Raw genomic sequence first — 25,373 nt, forward strand, 5'->3', positions numbered from 1 at the left:
ATATTTGCATTTCATATCTAGTCTTGAAAAATTGATTTAGCTGTGTTGTTTGCTGTGCGTAGGAGGACAGTGAGAAGGTGGCGGGGTTCCTGGAGGACGCCCTCAGCCGACACCGGGTCCGAGCGCTCGCCTCTGGGAGCACACAGTGAGGAGAGGTTCTCAACGATGTCGGGCCCGGACTTAAGGGGCCCACAGTGTTGACCATAAGGATAAAGACAGGGAGAGGGCGGGATCACACAGCCGGGAACAGAGGGGAGCCGACCCAGTTGGGGATAAACGGGGACAAATGCAGAAGGACGCTGGGTCTTGACAGTCAGTAAACCATCCCAGAGAGAAGGAGGAGACGCGAGCACTGAGAGAGGAACTGAAGGCACCTCTGGTTGGACGACTAGAGGCATCATGGCCGTGTTCAGCAATCCCACAATGCAGTGGAAGATCAACAAACTCCCTGCCTAAAAGGGCTTTCACGCCTTAATATATTTTACAACTAAGGTTTTTTCCATAATGCCACTAATCAGAACGGATATGTTTCACTTTGAAATGCAGCAGCCGCGTTTGCAGGAACGTTTTATCGCTCATAAGCCTCATTTGCACTCCAACGTCCACGTTGATTGGTGACGACTTACTCTGAAATGTAAACAAAGTCATTTACTAAAGCCTCTCTCTCCCTCCTCAGCCAGAACATTCATTTTATCACCTTTTTTGGAATTTAATATTCCATAAAACCTGTACTGTTCATACTTATTTATTTCTGTTTAACTGTGAACAATAGCATCTAATATGTTTTTCTTTTTTCTTATCTGCAAAATTAACACACCTTACTGCACTCTCGGGTCGAAGGCTCTTTCTCCCGGAGGTCAACACGCCACGCCTACATGTAGTGATGAGATGATGCCTCTCTTTTAGCCTGTAGTGCTCTTAAGGGTTTTCCCTGTAAAAGTGTTCTGAAAGCCAAAGACTTGCAAAGTGCCTGATATGGCAATGTACTTTGGACAAAGATTTCCTGATGAAACAATCACACCCAACTTGAAAAATGTTTAATTTAAACTTACTCAGGCTGACTGTTTTCAAACTAGAAATATTTGGGCGAGTTCCCGTCTCTCATCCACAAAGTCCACAAAGTCAGCCTGTGAGAATAGGAGCATGAACTTGACCCCCGATAATGGGAGCTCCATTAAGAGCTGCAGCCGCTGTATATTGGACAAATGGATCAGATGATAATTCTCTCTGCTCCAGTCAATATTGGTTTTGGAAGAGCTGCAGCTTATGTAAAAAAAAAACAACTGGAATACATCACGAGAAGCCTGAGATTTAGAGTCATAGTCCTACGTGAATGGGAGAAAAGGTTTTGGTGTTTTGACCTTAAGACTTATCAATACAAATGCTATATTGTTAATAAATGTTACTGCTATACTTATTTTGCTGTATCCCCCCAAACCAGCTGAAAATACTTTCTAACAATGAATTTGATTTGTAAACACGTCTAGAGGAGTTTAAAGGGAAAAATCCACCCATATGTTCTGAAACCTTCTGGTGCAAGTAGAGAATATTCAAGGTAAAAGTGTCTTAGTGAGGTGTCTGGCCATTCTTCCAAATGATTACACATTGGTCTAATAATAATAATCATGATAATATCTTAATTTATGCAGCAATTCTCCAAATAATGTTACAAAGTGCTGCATATAAAAAAATAAGAACATACAAATAACATAATAACAAATAAAAACATTCAAAAACAAATAAAAACACTGTGTGAAAGAAATTTAAACATGACCCATAAAGATAATGAAAACTAGAAGTAAGTAAAATCAAGAAATGTGATACAATAAAAGTACTTTTTAGGCTTTGTTTTAAAGGAAGTTACTGACTCACTCTGCAGTATTTCCTCAGGCAGGTTGTTCCAGAGCCTCTGAACTAACATAACTGTTCCATAGGGTTGAGATCTAGGGATTTGCATCATTTTCATACTCATCAAGCTGTTTATTGGCCCCTCGTGACTCAACTCACCATATCACTGTTTTCCACATCTATGGTTTGTGCACAGCTGAACTCTCATATGTGCAGAAATCTTTTTGATGAAGGATTGATGCACTGCAGCCATGATACGATAACATCCCTCTATTGGGTTCTGTTCCTCACATGTCACAAATTAAGTTACTGTTGCTATTGAAACACTCAGCTGAACTCAGGCCCCAACAATGAAACCTCTTTCAACATCACTTGGATCTGTTCCTTCTCCCATCTTGATACAAGATCAAATTAACTGGATTCAGCATTTTCATACATGCAAGTAGGACTTGAGTTAATTGCTTCTTTGCATCATGCAGTGCATCTGCATCGTTTCTCTTTCTCCACTCATTCATTCAGGTATTTCCTTTAATGGTTTATCTGTTTATATTTGTATCTCAAATGTCTAAGTACTTTTATTATGCATAAGCATTTAGCATTTCCATTGGCTTCTGAAACATCATTTCTGACAGAATGTACTGTATGATGCCCATTTCCAAGAACAAAATGTGCTTCTCTTTGAGACAATGTCAGTGTGAACCTTGGAATTGATTGCACCGCAGCCCACGCAAACACAAAAATAGAAAACATCTTCGGCTCTGGGAGATTTGCTCGTATAAAAGCTCAATATTTGCACCATAAAATAACTCTTGGGTGGATTTTTTCCTCTACAAAAAAAAACAACAACAGTGAATTGTCTTATGAGTTTTCAGGAGAATGCTCTCATTTGTCAGACTCACTTAGTTCTGCTTCATTTGTTTCCTGGGTGTGTAAAGTGGCAGTTTCATAACAGTTGCGCTGCTGTACAGTCGTTGCTTACAGTGCTTACTTACTATACTCTGTGTCGAGCCTTTTTATCAGCGTGTCCTTGAAGACAGAGGCCCTGAATTCAACCAGACATTCACTTACTAGAGGCCGTGGTGTACATATTTGTTTGTGGCTATTAAAGGGGGGTTACTTTGGATAGAATTTCAAAGCAAAGCAGTGCCATTGCTCTCATTTGATCTTGTAAGCTGCATGTCTTAATAGCCTGCGACCATTCAAAACTTAGCATTTTGCCTTTTTCTCAGTCACAGTTCGGTTCCACCGGGACCTGACCAAGGAAATGAATGTTTAGACTGCGCAAACATGACAAAAAAAATCCATATCAGTCTTACATTATGTCTGATTACTTTTGTTTCCTGTGACTCTGTTGAATGAAACTTGCCTTTGGATGTGTTCCACTTAAACCTTTGTTAAATATCGTTGGTACTGCAATCAATTAAATGACAATAAACTATATGTAAAATGTTGGTATTGTCTAAAATTATTACAATATTTGTATTCATAATATTTTCATCTAGTGCTGTGTTGTGCTGAGAAATACTTGTGTGTGTGTATATATATATATATATATATATATACACAGTATATTGAGTATGGTATCATTTAATGGTCACATCAAGTCCTAATGTCACAAGTATGATCAAATTCATCTAGAGAACGGAACTGTAGATCTTAAGGTTGTTTTTAAGTGAGTGCACAAGCACAATAATACATTTAGTAGAATTTAGTAGAATTATTAAAATACATAATGACACTACTGATAAATATGTAGAATAAAATTATCAAACCAATACAGATTATATAAGTATTAGTCTACAAAGCTCATGAAATTATTGGGTAGTTGTAGTTCTGGACAATTTGAGTCAAAAGCTGTATTTTAGTGTGATATTAAAGATTGTTAAAGATCAGCTATCTAAACACAGTAGTCTGGAGGTACCATCAAAAAAGATATAATGTTGTATCATCATAATACAGGGGGAAATTGTCTATGAGAGAAACTGATAATCAGGTCACACAACCTCAATGAAATAAAGCATTTTATTTTGAAAAGGTCCAGGACGAGCACTCTGTACAATCATCGCGAGGATTAGTTCCGGTATCGCGATATCCGGCGGCGACAGCGTGACATCGCGAGACTTGCATCCTGTGGGCCTCTTGAAGAAGGTGTGCTTCATGGCGGTGACGGAGTCTGCGGTAATTAAATTCCTCGATAAAGAGACAATTTAGCCGTGTTCCGTCCACGGGTGGATGAGGTGTAAGTAGCACGCGAGGTCTGGTGCAGCCGCGCCGCGAGAAATACGCAGGAAATAGACAGTCAATTTTAGCGGGAGAAAACGGCGACTTCCCGCGCCATTGTAGTGAATGCCGAGCTAGCTTGCTAACAATAACGATAGCGCGGTTGGTAAGCGAATCCGAGACCAGGCCCTGCTAATGCTGTGCTTTTGTTCTAATCATGCTTTTCGATTTATTATGCTGTAATAAAGTCAAATCTTAGTTAATGTCCGATATTAGCTCAACACCTGTCCTGCTAATGTTAACCAAAGTCCGTTGTTGCTACTTATCCTAGCTAGCCTGTTAGGTTAGCATCCATGCGTCTCAAGCTAACGTCCGCTGATTAGAGTACAAGGGAAAACAGGCTAGCTGTTTGTACGTTGCTCTGTAATACAACAATAATTGCAAGCTGCCTGATTTATATATATTTGTTAGTCTGAAGGCATTTTTTATTTCCCCTAGAAGTTGTTGAATTGTTAAAGCTTCCCCATCAGTCATCTTCCCCTTGGGGGCTGTCCTGCCTCAGTCTGGTGGACCCAGCCATTAGCGGGTTGCGTAGGTAAGGAGTTCGTCCGGTCCGACCTGGTCTGAATCCGGGTGTATGTCCTCTTTATGCCATCATATTCAATTATTACCTGTGCTGTGTGAGCTTATGTGACTTATGATTGCAATGCAGGATCAGTTTTTTTTGTTAATTGGATTAAATGTTGCTGTGGATGTTCATGCAGCCAGATGTTGGCGCTGCAGACCAAGTTTCTCAGTTTTTGTGCGAATTGCCGTTTTCTGATTTGCAGGGAGGTGAAGCTCTGACGATGGAGAATGGACAGGGCACAGGCTCCAAGCTTGGCCTGCCGCCTCTCACTCCAGAGCAGCAGGAGGCACTTCAGAGGGTAGGACACCCTTCACATACACTATCTATATCAATGTACCCATAGTGGTGATGGGAATATCATATTAAGGATCACTTATGTTGTGGCTTATCACTTTTCTGCTATAACCTTGTTTCTCCTGCAAAATTCCACATTTTTGTGCACATATATCCATCCAGGTTTCTAGTTTGACGCACGTAGGCACATAACATTGACCTCAGACAGAAAGAATGAAGCCATAATTACTAAATACATATAATCACAACCTGTAGAAGTCTAAATTGGTTGTTTCCTTTTGAAAATGAGTGAGGCCCCATTGTTGGAAGAAAGATCTGCTCAGATGTCTGATGAGGTTTTTCTCAAATTAATTACTTCTCCTTTTCAGGCAAAGAAGTATGCCATGGAACAAAGCATTAAGAGTGTGTTGGTGAAGCAGACCATTGCCCATCAGCAACAACAGCTCACCAACTTGCAGGTGAGATGTGTGGAAAGTTTTTGGATCGCTGCTAAAAGGGGGGAATTGTATTGGGTGTGTCGCCTGGAAGTTTTGAGTATCTTAGCCCTTTTATACTTAATAATAATTCAGTAATTCAGACATCCGTTGTCTCGAAAGTATGTTTTGATTTAGCTGCCTTTGGAAGTCTTACTCCCCCATGCTCTGAAACACAAATCTCATGTATAGAACGTGTACCCGTTGCTTTTGCTTCTGCTCTTTTTCAGATGGTGAAGATCGTCATGAAAGAATTGGATTTCATGTTAATTGCTTTGCATTTTTAAAGGGGACCTGTTTATATGTATTGCTTGTGGTGATTAATAATTCAGATAGGGGAGACAACTCTCCAAACTGTATGTTATTTAGATGGAGGGTCTGAATATCATCTTAGCCTAACCTCTTTTGCTTATCTAGCAAAACAATGACCTTTTTGAAAAAGCAAAGCTAGGGGATACCTAACCTACTTTTCAGCACTTTTTTCGTCTTTACTGTCTTTCAGATGGCAGCAGTGACAATGGGCTTTGGAGATCCTCTCTCACCTTTACAATCGGTCAATAGCATATTAAATTTTTTTTTCTGTGCGCATTCCCAATGGAAAAGGACTGTTACCCTTCTTTTACTCGTTGCTTCTGCAACAATCCCTGCCTTTTATCTAACCAAAGAATGCATATTTTGTAAGAAACATGGTTTTCTCACTGCTAATAAGAGACTATGTCCGTAATTCAGTGTGAGATGAATGACTGTTAGTCAATGAAGCACTTGTTTAAGTTGCATTGGGATAATCTTCATTAGTGTTTTTGAGAAGAAGATAGCCAAGATGGCGGGTCCTCTCTACGGAGGCCGCCATGTTTTTTTTTTTTTAACAGTAGTCCAAACTGGACAATCTAAACACCTTTTGAGTTTTTATGACAACTAAAGACTACCAGAGGTTCTCTCTCATGTTAAGAAGGGGAGGGTGAGGTGATGGGTATTCAGCTGCAACAGGCAACTTCCTCTCTAGATGTCACTAAATTCTACACACTGAACCTTTTTTTAAAGGGATTTTAGAGGATTTAAATAAAGGGTTTATAAATGTGAGAAAAGTCAAGTCTCTTTCAAAAATATGCATTTGCTCCATTTATAAAAAAAAGCTCTTGGCATGGGATGAAAGAGGGATAGCAATCCCTTTTAATGGCCCAAAATGAGAACTGCAGGAACAGGGATCTTATTGGCCATCTCAAAGTCAAGTTTTTATCTGTTAATGAACAAGTAAACTTTTCACTATGTCCTGAATAAGGCACATGTAATATTTTGTTGGTGATGGAAAGAAATGAACAGAAGCAGACAGTAAAACACAGCAACTTCTGGTGGTTAAACCATCGCGCCCCCTTAGACTTGAGAAGAAAGTGTGAAATGCTTTCATCAAGACTTTGTATGGATTTCGATTGAACTCCATTACTTTTGTTACCTTACTTTCATCCCTGGACTACAGGTTAGTTACTGAAGCAAAATATTTGTGAGGGCTGTGCATGTCAATCACTTCGGTGTGTTTTCCTCCATATGCCTGTTCAGTAGTAACAGAACAGAGGCCAGATTATAATTACAAGTGGTGACAGCAGTATTTTATAACTGTTATACATGTTAGTTTTCTTTCCATTGATTACAGTATCGGCTTATTACCCTATTTACCTGTCCAGACCCCCTAACGTGAATTGGCCTCTAACAATGTTTGGGAAAAGCAAGCACAGTAGAAAATACACATTTATTATTAGCGGTTGTGTTAGTCTTTCTTTTACTCTCTAATGCTTATCGTGTGATGTTTTTCCTGGTTGGCAGGTGGCAGCTCAGAGGCAACGTGCTCTAGCCATCATGTGCCGGGTGTATGTGGGCTCCATATACTATGAGCTTGGTGAAGACACCATCAGACAGGCCTTTGCCCCTTTCGGTCCAATCAAGAGCATTGACATGTCTTGGGATTCTGTTACAATGAAACACAAGGTCAGTATCATACAAATTCTTCTGCTTCGCTTTAATTTTAATGCTAAAAATTAGTAATAGACCTCGTTTTTTTCTGACGTTCTGTTTTTCTTTTCGTTTGACTGTACAGGGCTTTGCCTTTGTGGAGTATGATGTGCCAGAAGCTGCTCAGCTGGCTCTGGAGCAGATGAACTCAGTCATGTTGGGGGGGCGAAACATTAAGGTTAGTTGTCTGGAGATGTTGGGATCTCTCCAATTCTTAGTATACCATGAATCAAAGGAACCACAAGTAATATCTCAAGTTCTATAACTGTTCCTTTTTTGATGTAGTTTGATTGAAACAGGAGTTTTGGATTCCCTCCTGCCATTTGGAATGCTGAGTCAATTAGTAAATTAACTACATTTGTGATTCTTAAATGACCTGTGTGTTACTAATTTTTCTCTTCTTGCTTGTCTGTGTCTGTTGATTTCCAGGTGCGTGTGTATGTCTGGGTGTATGCTTAGTGTATTGTCTGCTCGTGTTGTGTGTTTCCATGATGTCATCAAGGCTGTTTTAGTGACCAAGTTGCAGTACGATGCCCAGCGGTCCATGGCATCGCTCCGTGTCCATGGTGTGCTGATGATGGGCTGCGCCTGTTTGGTGTTGCTTGGCCGCCCCATCTGTAGTACAGATCCCAGTCGCACATATATGCTCGTGTTACATAGGGAACTCAGTTCTGTGGTTAAAGTGAGGTGTCAGAATGCATAGTTGTAGCATAAGGCATTTATTGCGTTCCCCTTTCGGTGTTGCCACCAGCTCAGCTAGTCACGCTGTGTAAATCTGGTGTTTTTGAAGCTGTACTTCTTAAATGATGCAGTTATTTTTTTGAATAATATTTGAAATTCGGTTTAAAATGTATTAATTGTCACGATTGAGTGCCAACAGTTTATTTAGTGAACATAACTTTAAGTGACAGTTAGGTGATTGAAATCATGTCAAATTTTGGTGCTCAACTGACAAAAATTTGAAACAAATTCTCTCAAAAAGTGCAAATAATTGTTGTCCATAGTTTATTGTTTTAATCAGGTTTTATCTCAAAGCTTTATGAATTAGGAACTTTATTATAATTTATTTAGTTTTATTCCCTTTATTTTTTAGATGGGTTATTGGAGTGTTTTGTACGTGGTGGCCTGGTGGCGAATTATGAGGCTAGACATAGATTTCAGATCACTATCTGAACCATTTAATCAGGTTGTAGTGAAGTAATGGACATGCACAACAGCAATACCAGAGGATAATTGACAGGTCAGCTTTTTGTCATGATTATAGATGAAGAGTGGCTTTGACTGAACTCGGTGGCTGCCGAAACTTAGCTCTGCAGGGATATACAGTTTGCGATAGTGCGTTCTCGGTTGGTACTAGAAACTCCACACTCAATAGCCCTGCTGGTATGATCTGTGCTATAGGTTGGGCGGCCAAGTAACATCGGTCAGGCGCAACCCATCATTGACCAGCTGGCAGAGGAGGCGCGCGCCTTTAACCGGATCTACGTGGCATCTGTCCACCCTGACCTGTCGGATGATGACATCAAGAGTGTGTTTGAGGCCTTCGGGAGGATAAAGTCTTGCACGTTAGCCAGAGACCCCACAACAGGGCGACACCGAGGCTTTGGCTTCATTGGTGAGCTGGGGACCCTCATTCGCTCGTGCTCTAGCGTTGCTGTTGCTCTGCTACTAACTACTGTTTTTATTATCTTGCAGAGTATGAAAAGCCTCAATCAGCCCTGGACGCCGTGTCTTCTATGAACCTCTTTGACCTGGGGGGTCAGTATCTACGGGTGGGCAAAGCAGTGACGCCGCCCATACCCCTACTGACCCCCACAACCCCTGGTGGTCTGCCACCTGCTGCAGCTGTGGCTGCAGCGGCAGCCACTGCTAAGATAACGGCCCAGGCAAGTATGAATCCCTTCCAAAGGGATTTAATGGCCTTCCAGGTAAATATAACCCAGATTTAGCTAGAATTGACACCAAAAAGCACAGATAACATGGGCATAAAACTTTAATTGACGTGACTGGGAGAAGGCCAGTTTTGTTGAAAATAGTAGATGCCCTGACAGAGTGTCAATTTAACTGCCCTCAAATGTAAGGCATTGTGGGTGTAATCTTTCATAAATTCCAGTTTAATGTGAAACTAACAGAATCTGTACACATATTTAAGTATTTCATTAAGTTGTTTGTATAGTATACATAGTATCTTAACATTAGTGATCAATGCTCCTCCCATTCACTGATCAGGTGTGAGCTAAGAGTCTTCTCTCTTAGCTAGCACCTTTACCGTTATTTATCAGTGTGAAGGATTGTGTTATGATTGAACATATTTTGACTTGCTAAGAATAATCGGTGATTGTTTATTAAATCTGTAATTCTGAAATACTGTTTGTGATTCTCACTAAGAGGCCAGGTTGAGCTCACTCTGTGCCATGCTTTGTGATCGTTGACTGTGCTGCCTTGTGCTGTGTTCTGTGTGTTTCCCTTACCTAATGTCTTCGGCCCCCCTCTCTCAAGGAGGCTGTAGCCGGGGCATCAGTCTTGGGGGCGTTAGCTGCGCCCCAGCTTCTCGGTCAGCAAATGGGAATACCGCAGGCTGTTATGGCTGCCCAGGCACCAGGTGTCATTACAGGTGGGTATAAAGATGAGTGAGGGAGCTTTTCATCAAAGCAGGAGCTTAATTCATCTTAACGAACCGCTTTAAACACAATGCGCCTTTCTGGTTTCAACAATTTTGCACGTTTTTTTTCCACCGCCTGATTTGTTTTACATTGGATAACGCTTCTATGATTAGTATGTTTTTTCAAATAAATTTACCGGCCACAAACATCAATCTTTTCGTGATCCTCTCCCGTTATCCTCCATCGTTCCATTTGAATTTTCCAGTTTCTCTTCATATCCAACAATTTGGGTTATTTAGCAAAATTTGGGTTCAAAGCTTCATCAGTCAAAACCCTCACAATGATTTTGTCATTGTCATGTTTAACACTTATCGTTTATTCATTATTGGCATTACTTAACCATGCTTATTTCTTTTGAGCGTGTTTTTTTTTTTTTTTTTAAGAGTGTTTGGACAGTTGACTGCACGTCTGTCTTCTACCAACAGGTGTGACACCAGTGCGTCCTCCCATACCAGTGCTTCCCCAGGTTGGTCTTGTGAACCCCGTGCTTGCATCGCCACCAGTCCTGTCTAATCAAGCCGGTGGCTCCAGCCTACAGGCGAAGAAGGAGGAGAAAGAGGAGCAGCTTCAAGATGGAACCGGACAGGAAATGTTGAGTGACCAAGAGCACATGAGCATCTCAGGCAGTAGTGCCAGACATATGGTGATGCAGAAACTTCTTAGGAAATCAGAGGTGAGATTCAGCATGGAAGGGAGTAAAAAATTAATTATTTTAAGACTTTTATTTACTCCTTTTAATGATTTGTGTTTGTTTGTTTCCTCCAGTCTACGGTGATGGTGCTTCGAAATATGGTCGGACCAGAGGACATCGACGACGACCTGGAGGGGGAAGTGACGGAAGAGTGCGGCAAGTTTGGCTCCGTCAACCGAGTCATCATTTACCAGGAGAAGCAAGGAGAAGAGGAGGATGCAGATATTATTGTCAAAATCTTTGTAGAGTTTTCCATGGCCTCAGAGATGAACAAAGCCATCCAGGCCCTAAATGACCGCTGGTTCGGTGGTCGCAAAGTTGTGGCAGAGGTGTACGACCAAGACCGTTTCAACAGCAGTGACCTGTCTGCATAAAATGGTTAACCAGCCCCTATACCTGTCGCCCAAACTCATGTCAGCCTATGTCATTGCAGCTAGAGATGCGGGCCTCTGAACCCTGTAATTATTTTTATTTTCTTTTTTAATATTGCTGTTGATATTAATGTTTACCGCCTCATCGAGGGGGGATTCATTCAAAATACTCCTGTGTCACATTATGCTTTGTGATCTGTGAAGGCTCCTTTTTGGTGCAAGTTTAAATTTTGTTGTCATCCAGTATTGTAAAACGTTATTATTATTTTTTTCCTGCTTTAGTTACTTTTTATTTTCTTTCATGATTATGCCAGGACTCGTAAACACTTTTTCTTTCTATGATTAAAAGGTTATTGTTTGTCCACAAAAAAGTGTGATGCATTTTATTATTAATGGTTGTGAATGAAGAATCACTTCCAGTGTTCTGCTTGTAGAACTTAGCAAAGGATAGGTAAGGAAGTTACTAGTTGCTAAGTAATTAAGTCAGAAATGTTTAAAGCAACTTCTTAGTTGTACATGGAACTGAGAAACTTGCCAAACAACTTAAAGCAGAGGTTCTAAATTTGTTCCTGAACCAAGGACCATTTAATGGTTGGAAATATTCTGGGACCCCCCTGATTTGACATGGCCTGATATTTTATATCATTAACTTAAGCGACAGGAACAAGATAAACGTCTTAAAAAGATATTAAAGATGCATTAAAATATCCGTAAGTTTACACAGACTACCAATATGTCAAACTCTAATGGATGACTGGAAACTTCTCACGGATCAGAGAACCACTACCTTACAGTATAACTGAACAGTTATTTTGTTTATTGGTCACGTTCAACAATGTAAAATAATGACTATAGTAGTTTTATTGATCGCTTCTTATACTGCAATTTGAAACTAGCATCACTGCAGCAGATTCATTAAATTCATTCTGTCTGTGCAATCCAGACTTGTACTAACCAAATAGTGAGTAGGGGGAAGAATATATTAAAAAACATAAATTGCTAAACATGTCATCAAGCACAGAAGCATCTGTTACAGCAATTAAAAGTTGGTTTTATTCACTTTAATACTCCAGGACACTATTGGATAATATACTATGTGTCTAAAGGCACATGATCATCCAGCTAGTGTTGTAGTTGCCTGTGCAGTCACCACATGAATGGAGCATGGAGGGAGAAGGTTTTAAGTTTATAATAAAGTTTTCAGTCATTATAGGAACACTGAGATAAGTTAGATATTCTCATGTTTGCGTGATGACCACGACCCGCCGCTGGATGGAGCTCCACAGCCGCGTGTGGCCCTGTGCCGCACGGGCGCAAAGCGGCGGGGCTCCGGCTCAACCCTCGCCCAGCCCCCCACACGCCAAACCGGCCTGCCTCGGCTCAACAAGGTGGGGGGTGTCGGAGCGCGGCTGTTGCTGAAGCCCCTGTTCTCGCTCGCTGGCATTTTTGTACCACCCGTCGCCCAGGAAAGAGCAGCCACCGGGCGGGTTTCCCTCGCGTCTTTTTGAGGGGGGGATGTTGACACCGACGCACACCGGCTGAAGAAGGTGGTTTTCCGTAGCATTTCGTGACACAGCCCTTAGCCGGAGGTAGCTAAGCACAAAGGCGTTCATCCAGCCGCCAGCCGAGGTTAGCTAACGGGAGCTAGCTTGCTAACAACACAGCCGGCGAGGACGTCCCCTGCGCAGCCGTACCGCGGGTTAATCTCCGCCGACTCGCGCTCGCGGTGTTTTGGGCGATATCCGTGTTAGCATTCAGCCCGTCGCCACTCATGAGCGGGACACCGGGAGCTGCGTGTGTGCGTAGCGGGCTCGGCTGCGTGTTTTTCCCAGCTAGCGACGACGGAGCTTCGGTCCAGCACCATCCAGGGACGGCGGCGGTAGCAGGAACGCGCTAACGCTGCTTCCAGTGCGAACGAGCCCGTGGACGAAGCGAGGCGACGCGGTAAGCCAAACTAGGAGGGGGATCCTCGGTTCCGTGTGTACAGGGTTAGTCGTTCCCGGAGGTGGATGCCGCTGACAGCACTCGGGACGCGGCGGGGCTGACGCTGCGGGACATCGCTGACCGATCGAAGGGGATTAATTTCGCGTCTCTATAAGTGGATTTCGGCCTCTTCCTCTTCAGGGGAGAACACCGTGATTTGACATTGAGTGAGCCCCAACAACCCACCCGCTGTCCCCGCGACCTTCCCACCCCCCCATCCGATGCGGAGATCTCAGTAGCACCGGCGACCCAATTTCCCCCCCCCACGGCGGCCGGACATGCTGAAGTGTATCCCCCTGTGGCGCTGCAACCGCCACGTCGAGTCGGTGGACAAGCGGCACTGCAACTTGCAGACGGTCCCCGATGAGGTGTTCCGCTACAGCCGCAGCTTGGAAGAGCTCCTGCTCGATGCCAACCAGCTCAAGGAGCTACCAAAGGTACGCAGGGTCCAGGCTGTCAACACACTGAAGCCTAAACCACCACACACGTGCACAAAGTTTCATTCACATGTGTTGAGCAGAAGAGGCCAGGCGACATAAGCTGCAGAAAAGCCTGCAGGATATGACCTGCTCGGGTACTTTGCATCACAGGTACACTCCTTCCTGGCTTTCTTGGGAGATTGGTGTTGTCACTGGGCTGCAGTGAAGTGTTTTGTTTTGTTGAGACCACTCAGGGGTCTCAGAAGAGTTGAGCTTGAGTCGTGATGATTGGGGAGAAGCTCTGCGAGCAGTTAACGCTTCACATATTTTGCAGGAATGCATGGACAAGTATTTGCTAGAACATTTGAGTGAAGGGGAAAATCAAGGGTGGGGGGTTGTTGATCAATCATGAGCCCAGAGGATAAACAGCTGACACACACACACACACACACCATGTTGCCTGTAGTAAGGGCATCAGTTGCCAGTTGGATTGGATGCAGCGTAGGAAGGCATGCGTGGAATGAGCTTCAATGCAGTCCCCACCCACACTCCCACTATTTAAAACATGTCAAAAGTTCTCTGCATGGTCTAAGAGTTTATTCTAAGAGGGAATAAGATTTCCTGTCCGTCTGTTTGCTTCAGAGCGGCACTTAACTATTTCCTCTCCTACTAATCTTTAGCATTTTGCATTATCAAGACGAGGCACTGGCTGTGATTGTGATGGAGCAGGGACTTTCTATGAATAGCCAGCCGGCGGTAGTAGAGTGGTCAGTAGTAAACATTGTTGGTCTCTCACATTTCATGGCTTTAGGTCAGTGGTGAAAGGGACAAGTGGCACATTCACTAATTAAGATTGTTAACTTGTCAATGTCGACAGAGGCTGAAGTGGTGACACGGGGCTGCCTGTTGCCTCCTGGGAATCCTAAACAATAGAGCTTTTTTTGTTTGTCTTTTTGGCAGTAGATTCATACTTATTCAAGAAACCACTTTTGACTTTTCATTTTCATTGTCTTGGTGAACACGCCTCATATTCAGAACACAAAATAGACTGTAATCACAAATGCCAAACAAGTCTGGACACTGAAGAGTCACCCAGAAAGGTGCGCTTTTCGAAACAATTCATTTCCTGTAAGCTGTTAGATAAATATATTTAAGATCAGCCCTCCTTGTGTTAGTTAGATAAAGGCAGCTTTTTGCATAACTACCCCCAGGACACAAATTTGGCTGTGGGGTTTTGGCACAGATGGACACATCAGCCCATAAAGACACACATTCAGTAGTTGATCAGTATTTAACCTGTTTTCCATCCCGTTCATGGGTTGGGGATGTTTCTTGGCGATAAAACGAAGGCCTACTTTGCCTGATGAGGCTTCTCTGCAGACAGTGCACGTTCCCACCTCTGAGTTCATACCTGTGAGACATCCACAGTGTACCTGCAATACTAAATGACAGGCTGTGCACAAGCTCTTTGGTGCAGACAGCCAACTAAGCAGCCCTGCCTCTTGGTGTGTCGCCGGATTCACCCAGGAGACACAAATGCATGGTGACAGAATGTCTCGTGTGGTCGCCGTGAATACATAGCGTGCAGACATAAAGCATACGGGCCCTCTCTGGTCCTGAGGAGTCAGCGGGGCTTCGGCTGGGGAGCAGTGTGAGAGGTCAGGCCCGTACACAGCTAGGAACAAAACCACTGACTGTATGATGATGGTATTACCATAATGAGCAGAGAAGCGGGTGAGGGTCTGAACGCCTTTTACAGTTGCGTGCCCCTTTCTTGTCAGTGTGCATTCAGGTCAGAGATGAGTCTGTGGACTTTACTTGTCAATCTTTGGCTGTTTTTAGACGTCAGACTAACATCTCGGTTCATCCCGTGCACCCGTGAATGAGCCCGACTTTCATGCAAAGCAAACTAGTCTGCACAATGTCGGCTCGATTATTGGCTGACCCAGGGGACACAGTCTGATGCATGCACACCCGTCTAACAGGATTACTTTCAGTCAGGTGAATTTGGGTGCACTTACATTTTGAAATCATTGAAATACGCAATACCATAATGGATGGAGCCATTAAATTGGCAAGCTGGAAACTCTTTAAAGTGATAATGACCAATAAGGCGTGATGTGTAGCTGTAATTAGTGTGTCACTGCTGTGGGTGTGTGGTCTCGATCCTACTGGTTGGGGTTTAAGATAGTGAACAGATGGAGATTTAGACGTCCTGACAGTTTCTTAACTTTGTTGTGACTCACCCCCACCCCACTGCCCACCAATCTCAGATTACGCTCTTTGTGGTAATTATGTCTCCATTCGTCACATCAAGAACATTTAATGTTTAACAAAAAAAGAAACTTTATTCTTGTTTTTGTGGGACATTCTGGGGTCGAGGCTGTGATTTTCTTTTATTAAATGGACCTGAAGCATTTATATTGTGACATATCTGTATGAAATGACTGTATGGAACCTGTTGAGGGGGCAGCTGGTCGGGAATTCCCCTCATGCCCTCACATCTTTAGCTCTTAATGCTGCATTGCGGCTCTTTTTTCTCATTGGCCAAAAACTAATCTCAGGTTGCCCTTATGGGGTCTCTTGTGTTAATTAGTGCGTTGTTTTGTGTGTTTACAGCTAGTTTAACCATCAAGGAGCCATGATGATGACACTTAAGCAGCAATGGAGAAAACACAGATTTATTTATATGTGGCATTGATACTTATAGATTATGTTTCTGTCAATTATTATTCACAAGCTGCTTGAAATAATCTCGTTAAAAGTTGTATTCAACAATATATGTTGGCGGGTGCTAGTTCTGTGTTTAAGGAGCAAAGTTTGCAATAAAGTGATGTGAATTTCTCTTTTGCTACTTTGGAAAACTAGCCCTGCTTCAAAGATCATGTTGAGGAACAGGGAATTAAATTTTTAGCCATTCTCCAGTCCCATGACAGGTTACAAAGAAGTCCATTCACCAGTCTGATCGCCTCCCTCATATCCAGTGTCATGGCTCTTCCTGTCCTGCCTCTGACGAAGCTTACATTAAGTATATCATGACCCAAATGATCATTTTCTGAGATTCGTTGTAGGTCAGTTGCACCTGCTTAAAGGCACAAGGTGGGCCCTTTCCCTGGAGTCACCACTGGACTGCAGGTGCATCAGCTCTTACACATTCACAGAACCACGTTTATCTATTTGTTCTTATTGGCTTTTCCATAGTTGAAAAGGGGAACAGATATTCCAATGGGTGTGTCCCTGCCAGACTTTGCGAAACAGGTTTTATGTTGCTCCCAGTAGTATTACCTAATAGGAACTACTAGGTGCAGTTGATATGTTACACTACGGATTTCCAGTCTCAACACTTGTCAGATCTAGAAATGTCAGAACCGTAGCAGCAAATATTGGGCCTATGAAGGACACGTGTCATGGCTAACAGTGGATACACGACTGATTTCAGGTTATATTCTTAATTGAACAGCGTCGTAAGTGAACGTCAGGTTTAGACCAAATAGGAAAAATCCTATGTTTACATACTTTGCACTCTGATTGCTGTGGAAGTATATGTGCATGATAAATAGGAGGGATGACTACGCAGTTTTTGTAATCCTCAGCTGTCACCAGTGTCCTCTCTGTGTGTGCTAACAGATCTGTGGCTAAAGGGCAGATTAGGGCTTCACCCGGCCGTGAAAACACCCCTCAGCACCACAGTTTTGACACGCACCCCCCCCTGCGTACAGGCCAGTGCGTTTCACTGAACGCCTCCTCTGGGATCTGCTTTTTCTGCCATTTGGTTTTCTTTTCGAGCACATAAACGCACTGATAACAATCTGAGCCCTTTTCTCTGGAGTCCCTCGTGTGCGTTCTGCTTCGGGTCAAGTAAAACCAAAAGTAGGCCCCGTCACTCAGCTGTGCTAAATGTGATTTGGTCCACCATTGTTTACCCAAGTCTGAATAGTGCAGTGTTTTGTTTTATGTGTCTTTGTTTCTTAAATCTTTATCTTGAAGAAGAAAATAGCATTGTCACATTTGAGCATGAAGAGCTGCTCCACCTATCCTCTGTATAATTGCTAATTATGGTGTCAGAAAAATGCAGCCTGGGCTTGAAACCTGAAGTATGGTGCGCAATGAACAAGGATTGCTTTAATAATATATGACACATACACTCCCTACTGTATCCTCACTGTGTCCTGTCGAGTTCGGCCTTGTGTCTTCCCTCCTTCAGTTTCCAGTGAACTCTACAGGGGAGCCCTGGTTTGTCTCTCCCCAGCGAGCGGCTGAACCAGGCTAGGACCTAAGATAAATTACACCTGCCACCGACCTCGCTGCAGTAAAAAACCACATTGTTCTTCTAGCTCAGCTCTTTCTCACTCCTCTGCTCTTCTCCCTCCTGCTTTGGTGAAATGTTTTGAGGTCAGCGGTGCTGTTGTTCACCAAGTGTAAATCTCAAATAAGATTTGTGGTGTGAATGGTTTGTTTTTAATGCATCAGATTAGACTTTAAGATTTCCTCGCTTTGCAGTCGTACCTGGCCCCATCTTGACTGTAGAAGACTACATCAGTCATAAAAACAGAAGTTGAGGTATTTGTACTTAGACACCCCCCCCCCCCCCCCCCCCCCCCCCCATGCAGGTCGGGCTGTGACTCAGTGCCTGAAAAGTGAGAGATCCAGAGCTGCCAAGGCCACGAAGAAACAACGGTGTGCGAGTCCGGACTTTCTTTTTGATGCAGGAGCACATTCAGCAGGTCTCTTTGTCTGAGCTGATGACCAGCTGGTCCTCACATCCTGCCTGCCCCCCTCCCCCTCAATCTAGTGGGAGGGGTAAAGGGAGGTGTGGGTGAGTGTGTGGGAGAGAGTGAGTATGTTGTGGTGGTGGGGGGTTTATTTTATTCCGGAGAAGGATTAACAGGGGGTAGAGGGAGTGGGGCCGCTCTCGCACATCCACTGGAGGAGTTGATCTGCGAGCTGAGCTCAACTGATCCTCAGTCCTCAGGGGCTCTGATGTTAGGGCCCATGCATCCATCCGTGAACACTGGAGTCTGGGCTGATATGTCGTGTCAGGTGGGAAGGAAGCAGCCATGAGAAGTGGTCACAGAGCAAACTGCCGGTTCCCTGGAGTTTTCTAAACAGTGCAGATGAATCTTCTGCTTTGCTTCACACAATCTCCCTCCTTCTGTTAAAGAAATGATGCATTCTTCACGGACAGTGCATCAGTGTAACATGGATATGGACAGCTACACACAGTGTTTTTTTAATGTCCTGCCCTGCTTCTTTTTTTACAGCACTGACCACTTCCTCAGTGTCATTGTCCTTCAAATGCAGCTTCTTTGCCTCGAGACTTCAATCTGTGCTTAACCATTTACATCCAGAGTAAAACGGTACAATGAGTTAGAAGTACAAGCCTGGCCAATGACGCTATCGATATTGGGGAGTAGAATATATACTACTGAGATGTCGTGATCCAATCTCTATGACAAAGACCTTTAATTGTGGCCTGATATTTCACAGTTTGCCATAAATGTTATCATAAATGACTATAAATATAAAGAAAACACAGATGCAAGCAATCACCATCCATCATTCAATAATGGAAATAATCAATAGTTACAAGCCTGTGAGGCAGAGAAACATGGAAACTCACGGTCCCATTAGTATACTGTTGGCTCCACCCTGTGTGGTCCCTGTTACTTTCAGCACAGTATCGTTTCCCATACAAGGTTGGGCCGTCACGTGACATGCGTGCGACGATTCCCTACCTCAGTGCAGTGGCGGAGTGATTTGGACCCGACACTGGCTCGCCGGTCTCCCATGCACTGTGGCCTCGGTCACCAGCCTCAAAGGTAAACAAGGAGGCAAAGCTCTAGTGAATAATTGATGGCGGTGGCAGCTGTTTGTGATAAAGGAGAGTTTGTGGCTGTGCTGCTGCAGCACTGTGATAGGATAGGAGATCGGTTGGCGACAGACATTAAGTCCACACGGACAAGATGGACAGGTTTACACCATTTTGTCTTTTTTTTTTTTGTCCAACTGTGTATTTTGTGTGTTGAGTTCATCCACTTAGCAACCAGTGTTTTAATAAACATCAGCTCTAAAGGGCACAGGTCTGCCTGTATTAGGATGCAGGGAGTGGCAAGTTTAAATCCTTCTTACAAGCAAATGGTTTCTAAGTCTTCCATCTTCAGTCGCATCAGTTCAAGGCTCTAACTAACACCATCACATTCTTGATCAGTTCATTACTTCAATGTGAAATCTGGAGATGTTGGCTTTTGACCAGCAAACAGTCAAAACCTCAAAAATATAATTAATTTGCCAAGAAATAAGACAACAAAAAGATTTAAAGATCTGAATTTGTCACACTGTACAAACAAGTGAACAAGTGAAAAACCTTTGCATTGAAGCTCAATGAAAAAAAACATATAGTTCAGTAAATAATACAATGCAATAAAGACGATGTGATAGATTCAGTAATAATACAATTTAAATAAATTGTATTTACATGATAAGATACAATAAGAGTACTTTAAAACTGCTTGGTAAACATGTACTCACTTCTCATCTGTAACCAACCTTTACATTATATTTGCTCATCCATAGTGTGTATTCTGCTTAAGTACATTTTCTGCCTGTGGCATTGGCACATTTAAACCGGTTATGTTAAAGCCACATACTCCAAAGGAGAAAGCGGCCACAGACGAACACGTGAGTTCTCGAGTGGTTAAATTCAGCCCTGACATTTCTTTGGGGGTTGATGCTGTTTCGAACCTTTCGATCATACAGGAGCTCAGGATCTTCACTCTTTGTCACACAAATGGCCCCTTTGAGGCTAATCCGTCAGGGGGCTGCGGGGGAATAGGTCACCTGGGATGACATTAAAACTGACCACAAACAAATACCAGCCTTTATCTGCTGACCACACACACAGTCATTGAAGGCCTCTATCTGTCGCTGTAAAACCTGATAGCCCTCACATCCTCACCCCAGTGTTTTTTTCCCGCCACTGCCTGTAGATGTGTCCCCGTCCGTCACCTTCAGCTCTCATATCTCCGGCTCTAGTATTGGAAATTGGATTAAATCCTTTAACCCATCAGCCATAGTTTTTTTTTTCCCTACACAACAGCTACCACAACAACAGCTCAGCTTTTATATTGTCTTTAGTAACAGGTGGCCAATTCAGAGTGACTTTAAGTCTGGGTTAGTGCTTGCTTCAATGCACACAAAGCTCTGGTTTTTATTTTTTCCGTGGGGCAACTCAGGCACTCACTCAGCGTCATCGTCTAGCTAGTCTGATTTGTTGATGCGTGTGTTTCTCTTGTTGATTCCTCTTTTGTTGGGAGCGTCTCCCTGAGCAGGAAGTGGGAATAATCAAGTGAGCCGAGGAATGCCCTGTTTTGTGAGACCATCTCCACTCGGGACCTTGTTTGTGTAGCATGTAGGGATCTTGACAACAGGGGGTTTGAGGAAAAAAAATTCTTTAGCATTCACCGTGCACTCTCCTCCCTCCTGGACACACGCTTAAAAGCTCGCAGTATCTCGAACTGAGGGTGTTTATGATAAATGATGTAAATCTCCTTGTTTCTCCGTAATCCTACAAGATGTGGCTCCAACCCATGAAGGAATGTTAAGCCCAATAGCTCAGGAGTCCTGACACATGAGTACAGTTATAAAGTTATGGCTGCCGCAGTGTTTACTACCACGATGGCGGTGTCTGCACCACTTAAATACTCACTATCTCACAGCCTCTCATCCACAAGTCTCCAGAGTGAAAACATTTGGCTCCATTTGGGAGAATATTCTCCCAGATCCAGCGATTGATGACCGTCTCTAAACTACTACGTTGTACTTGTTGATTTTTGAAAAATTGAATAAATTTACCATAATCCTATCTGGTAAAATATAATATGTAATATCTGGGGATACTGAGAGCGTGGCTTTTGTTCTGTGAGACAGCTGAGCAGCCATTAATGTGTTGCCACAAAAACTTTGTCCAAACTTGTGTTTCTAGATCAACTTTGTGCTCTAGTATTTACTTGCTGACTGATAATAATCCAAATGTGTACTATGCAGTATCGGGGCCCTGTTGCATCGCTCTGCGTTTTGAATTTCCTGATCACTTGCCATTATTGACCGAATAATCATTTACAACTTATCTAAATTGCTCTGCTGTCTGCTTCTATTCCATATTGATCAGACTATTGAATTTTCCTGCCATTAGCCAGAATTATTGAAGCATGTTTTCTTTGTGTGTTGCTAGCAGATTATTAAGGTGTATCATTAACTGTAATGTCTATAGTGTTTAGTGTTTCTTGAGATTGTTTTCCAGTCTGATCCACTGTGACTCCCTTATTTACCAGGGTTTCATTCAGTTTATTGTTTTTCTTCTGATTTGCTCAGATCCCGTCTGTCAACTACTCTTTTCTGTACCATGGAGATCTGAAACCTTAATCCACTTGGAATTACTTACACAAACTCCCGAAGTATAGACATTTTTAATGATTTTAAGTGTAGACACAGTTTGTTTTAATTTGTTCATCCTCAGTGTTGATTGAGTGTCTGGCTTTAATGCATTTTCTTCTTGCCTCTGCCTGCACAGAGCTTTGTTAATATTAATGTAAATTTCATTGTACAAAGAAATTCTTATAAAAGTAGCTTTGAGGCACGATATATATTTAAAAATAATAATGATCTTAATATTGCACAAAATAATTTAGCTACTTTCCTGCATCCCTGCTTCAGGCACCAACTGACAGATATGAGTTAAATCTGGAATTATTTCCCTGAAGCTGCGTAAAAGTACAGAAAAATAACTGGGGCACCTTGTGAATTACTGGATGAAGCCGTCTCCATTAGTGGTGGGAATTGAGAACCAGGTACATACTTTCTGAACTATTTTAATCATGTTCCTCGGAGCGTATCAGTTCCTTAATCGATGCTGGCATGTATTTCTTACAGTCGTGCATTGCAAAACAATGACCTGAGGCCTTTGTGTGCGTCTGTGCGTCTATGTGTGTGTGAATGCTGCTGGAAACTTGAAACAAGAAGGAGTCATGGCGCAGAGGAGCTTAAGGTCTAAAGTATGGCTTAGTTTCATGAAGAAAGATAGTGTGAAAGTAGGGATGACAACACCAGCAATATGCTGTAACTTACTGAACTTAATATTCAGGAATGTTGTGTATTTGTGACTTTGCCACTGCTCGCCACATGAGCCACACATCCATTACTGAGGGTAATTATTTTGAGTTATGATAAAATTAGCTCCATGCACGTACTTATGTTTTTCCACAATGATCAGGAGTTTTTCAGCGAATCACAATAAGAATCTGACCAACAAGCAGATTTTATTATGTCATTGGTTTCAATAAAATCAATTATCATCTCAAGTCTCCACTGCAGAGATACTTGTGAGGGAAAGTCTATAGTTCTTGTCTGGGAGGATTTATAAGGAAACAACATTTCCATGGTCATGGTCTATTAATTGGTTATTGAGTGAATACAATATAACACAGGCCTGATGTCTGGGCTGTGACACATGACCAGTTTCAGGCGTCTACCAGAGAAGTGCTGATGGGAGAATGTTTATGTGTATGACAGAGAATAGACGTGAGAGGCCAATAGAAAGCACAGCAGGGTTCTTTAGAGACAACAAAGCAGTACGCACGCATGTGTGTGTCATGCTCATGCAGCGATGAACAACAAAACGAAGCAGTAACAGGTCTGTAGAGAAGAGAATTGGACAGCAATTCATGTCCACTATGTGTGCATGCAAGAGTGCACATCAGCCGGCCTGGCAGAAGCCCCCCCGAGCACATCTTTTCATCTCCAGTGCAGCTAGAATACTTCGATTCTTCTGCTCACCATTTTCCTTTTATTAGTGAAAATGCTTCCTCAGCAGTTAACCTCGTTCCTCTACCTCGTCCTGTGTCGATGTCTCGGCTTTTAAATCAGTCGACGTGGTCAGAACACAACAGATGGATCCGATGACTCATTCAGTGCGTGTTGATGCTTTGGGTATTGTCTACAGTGAAAAGGTCAGTTATTTAAAGTTTCGGAAGTGGAGCAGTTTAACAATGCAACTCATTGTCTGCTTTATTCTCTCATCAGACGTTTCTTTCCTCGCAGTTGTTTCGAGAGTTCAAACTTCATAAAAACAATATTTATTCTCCCGGAGCAGCACAGAAAATAGAAATCATTTGTTCTTAGGGGCGCACGTTTTCTACTCTTTAATTTAAAATGCCTGATTTTCACAAGTTGTGATACTTTCTATAACTGGCATTTTGAGAAAGCTTGCCTCAAACGTGTGAAAGGTTTGGGGAGAGGTGAGTGGCCTGGTGTGCTCTGTGTAGTTAACTCTGCACAGCCATGTTTGCACTGCAGCACGTGACTTCCGAGGAAATGCAGGCATGCCTGGAATCTCCAGGAGTTTGCCCTGCCCTCCGTGAAGCTCCACTCACTCCTCTCTCACCCTCACGTACACTTGAACTTTATACACCCGTGCTGGTGAGGCCCACACACAGGGACCATACATAGACCAACACTGAGGCGTGCATGATTCGCCGGGATCTTGCTTCAGTTGAATTGTCAAGCTAAGCAAACCTACTTTCAGCCTTTCCTTGTTAAATATGAGTCTCAACTGTTGTAATTAAGTCAGCCGGTGTTCTCCTGGGCCATTAAAACACAAATGGGAATACTGTGACAGTGCTGAGCTGAAATAATGTCAAAAAAGAACTCAACTGCCTGTGTATTTATATTCATATTTTTGCCTGCTTGCAATAAGGTAATTTCTTGATTTTTTTTTTTTTTGATGCACACTGACTGATACTGAGCCATAACTTGGCAGCACACATATGTCTGAGGAAAGAGTGATGCCATTAAGTAGTTTATCCTGCAGAGAGACCACAGACAAGTTTTATTATTCAACTATGGAAACTGTCAGAAGTCACAGTTTATTAATTTGGCTGTGGGAGTGTGTTTGTACTTTGCCATAACAACATGCATAGAATGAGAATTTGCTGAACTGTATTATGCTAATGTGTAACCTCAATGTCAGAATTGGTTAAACGTGAGTGGGAATGTTTCCACTTCGCCTCGTCTTTTTTCTGAAATACAGAAGGTGAAACAACTGCAGTTGTGTGTGAGGGTTCAGGGAACTTAAGAGAGGTTATCAGGGAGTCTAAAGCAACCGACCGGACCGACATGACCAGCAACCGCTTGACTGTCAACAGTGAACGTGATTGTTCTTTTTTCTCCCTTTGGAGCACTCTGACTCAGCAGAGCAGCTGATGACCTGCTGCCCTCTGGTACACGCTTCAGATTCATCTTAATATGGACAAACACATTTAAGAACAGCTTCAACCCCAGGGCCAAACGAGAACTACCCAAAACTGATATGTATATCATGTTTGGTTGGACCTTGTCACCTCATACTATGTTAAATAAGGAACATGGCAGCCTGACAAAAGTACATGTGCTGCCTGTGCTTTTTACTACAATTTAAGTATCTTTTGTTTTTATCAGGTTCCTCACAAGCGTGTTTTTTAGAGCTGCCGTCACAAACCCGGTCCATGACATGACCCATGTAGCAGAGCATGCATCAGATGGCCTCTGCGGATCAGCATGTGCTTGCTTGTGGGCTTAGTACTAGTGTTTTGGTCTCTGGCGTTGATCCTCTCTGGAGGCATGTGGGAGGGGTGTGCAGACAACTCTTTAATTATGCTGTCTCCGTGACATATTAATGGGGTTTGGCTTGTAATCCAAAGTAGCTGCAGCCCTTTCTTGTGTATTGTATTGACGCAGAAATTGTTCT

At 42.9% G+C, this 25,373-nt stretch overlaps 3 protein-coding genes across 34 annotated transcripts in view; all 3 read left to right on the top strand.

Annotated features, from left to right (window-relative positions):
- LOC117753880 (nuclear receptor-binding protein 2-like) overlaps positions 1-1,946 on the top strand; it is a 28,635-nt gene extending 26,689 nt beyond the window's left edge. Inside the window, exon 18 of the mRNA XM_034572371.1 lies at positions 63-1,946. Coding sequence (XP_034428262.1) covers positions 63-149 — 87 coding nt within the window. The 3' untranslated portion in view covers positions 150-1,946. The remainder of the gene's footprint in view (positions 1-62) is intronic.
- A 1,959-nt stretch (positions 1,947-3,905) lies between these two features.
- puf60b (poly-U binding splicing factor b) lies at positions 3,906-11,558 on the top strand. 8 transcript variants are annotated; one of them, XM_034572362.1, is made up of 12 exons: positions 3,906-4,026; positions 4,567-4,663; positions 4,899-4,994; positions 5,359-5,448; positions 5,966-6,016; positions 7,282-7,443; positions 7,553-7,645; positions 8,869-9,082; positions 9,163-9,395; positions 9,967-10,081; positions 10,556-10,803; positions 10,896-11,558. In XM_034572362.1, exons 3-12 carry the CDS (start codon positions 4,917-4,919, stop codon positions 11,193-11,195), a joined length of 1,584 nt encoding a protein of 527 aa, XP_034428253.1. In that variant the 5' UTR covers positions 3,906-4,026; positions 4,567-4,663; positions 4,899-4,916; the 3' UTR covers positions 11,196-11,558. The 8 variants fall into 8 exon arrangements, with proteins under 8 accessions (XP_034428253.1, XP_034428258.1, XP_034428260.1 ...); XM_034572363.1 differs by having other exon boundaries at positions 3,964-4,026; positions 4,570-4,663; XM_034572364.1 differs by having other exon boundaries at positions 3,990-4,087.
- Positions 11,559-12,450: 892 nt separating this feature from the next.
- Positions 12,451-25,373, top strand: part of scrib (scribble planar cell polarity protein) — a 57,546-nt gene continuing 44,623 nt past the window's right edge. For 7 of the 25 annotated variants that reach the window (XM_034572339.1, XM_034572336.1, XM_034572341.1 and 4 more), the window contains exon 1: positions 12,507-13,612. In XM_034572339.1, the coding sequence (XP_034428230.1) occupies positions 13,454-13,612 (159 nt within the window). In that variant the 5' untranslated portion in view covers positions 12,507-13,453. Of the gene's footprint in view, positions 13,613-25,373 lie in introns of all 25 variants that reach the window. The other 18 variants (XM_034572332.1, XM_034572331.1, XM_034572337.1 and 15 more) reach the window with 10 other exon arrangements.

The sequence above is a fragment of the Hippoglossus hippoglossus genome, chromosome 20 (assembly GCF_009819705.1).
Source record: "Hippoglossus hippoglossus isolate fHipHip1 chromosome 20, fHipHip1.pri, whole genome shotgun sequence".
Taxonomy (NCBI): domain Eukaryota; kingdom Metazoa; phylum Chordata; class Actinopteri; order Pleuronectiformes; family Pleuronectidae; genus Hippoglossus; species Hippoglossus hippoglossus.

Excerpts from the sequence above, each read along its gene's own strand:
- puf60b (XM_034572361.1), top strand. The coding sequence starts at position 4,006 with ATGGCGGTGACGGAGTCTGCG. Across the intron at positions 5,449-5,965 it reads AACAGCTCACCAACTTGCAG|ATGGCAGCAGTGACAATGGG; the intron begins GTGAGATGTGTG and ends ACTGTCTTTCAG. Across the intron at positions 7,444-7,552 it reads CTGTTACAATGAAACACAAG|GGCTTTGCCTTTGTGGAGTA; the intron begins GTCAGTATCATA and ends TTGACTGTACAG.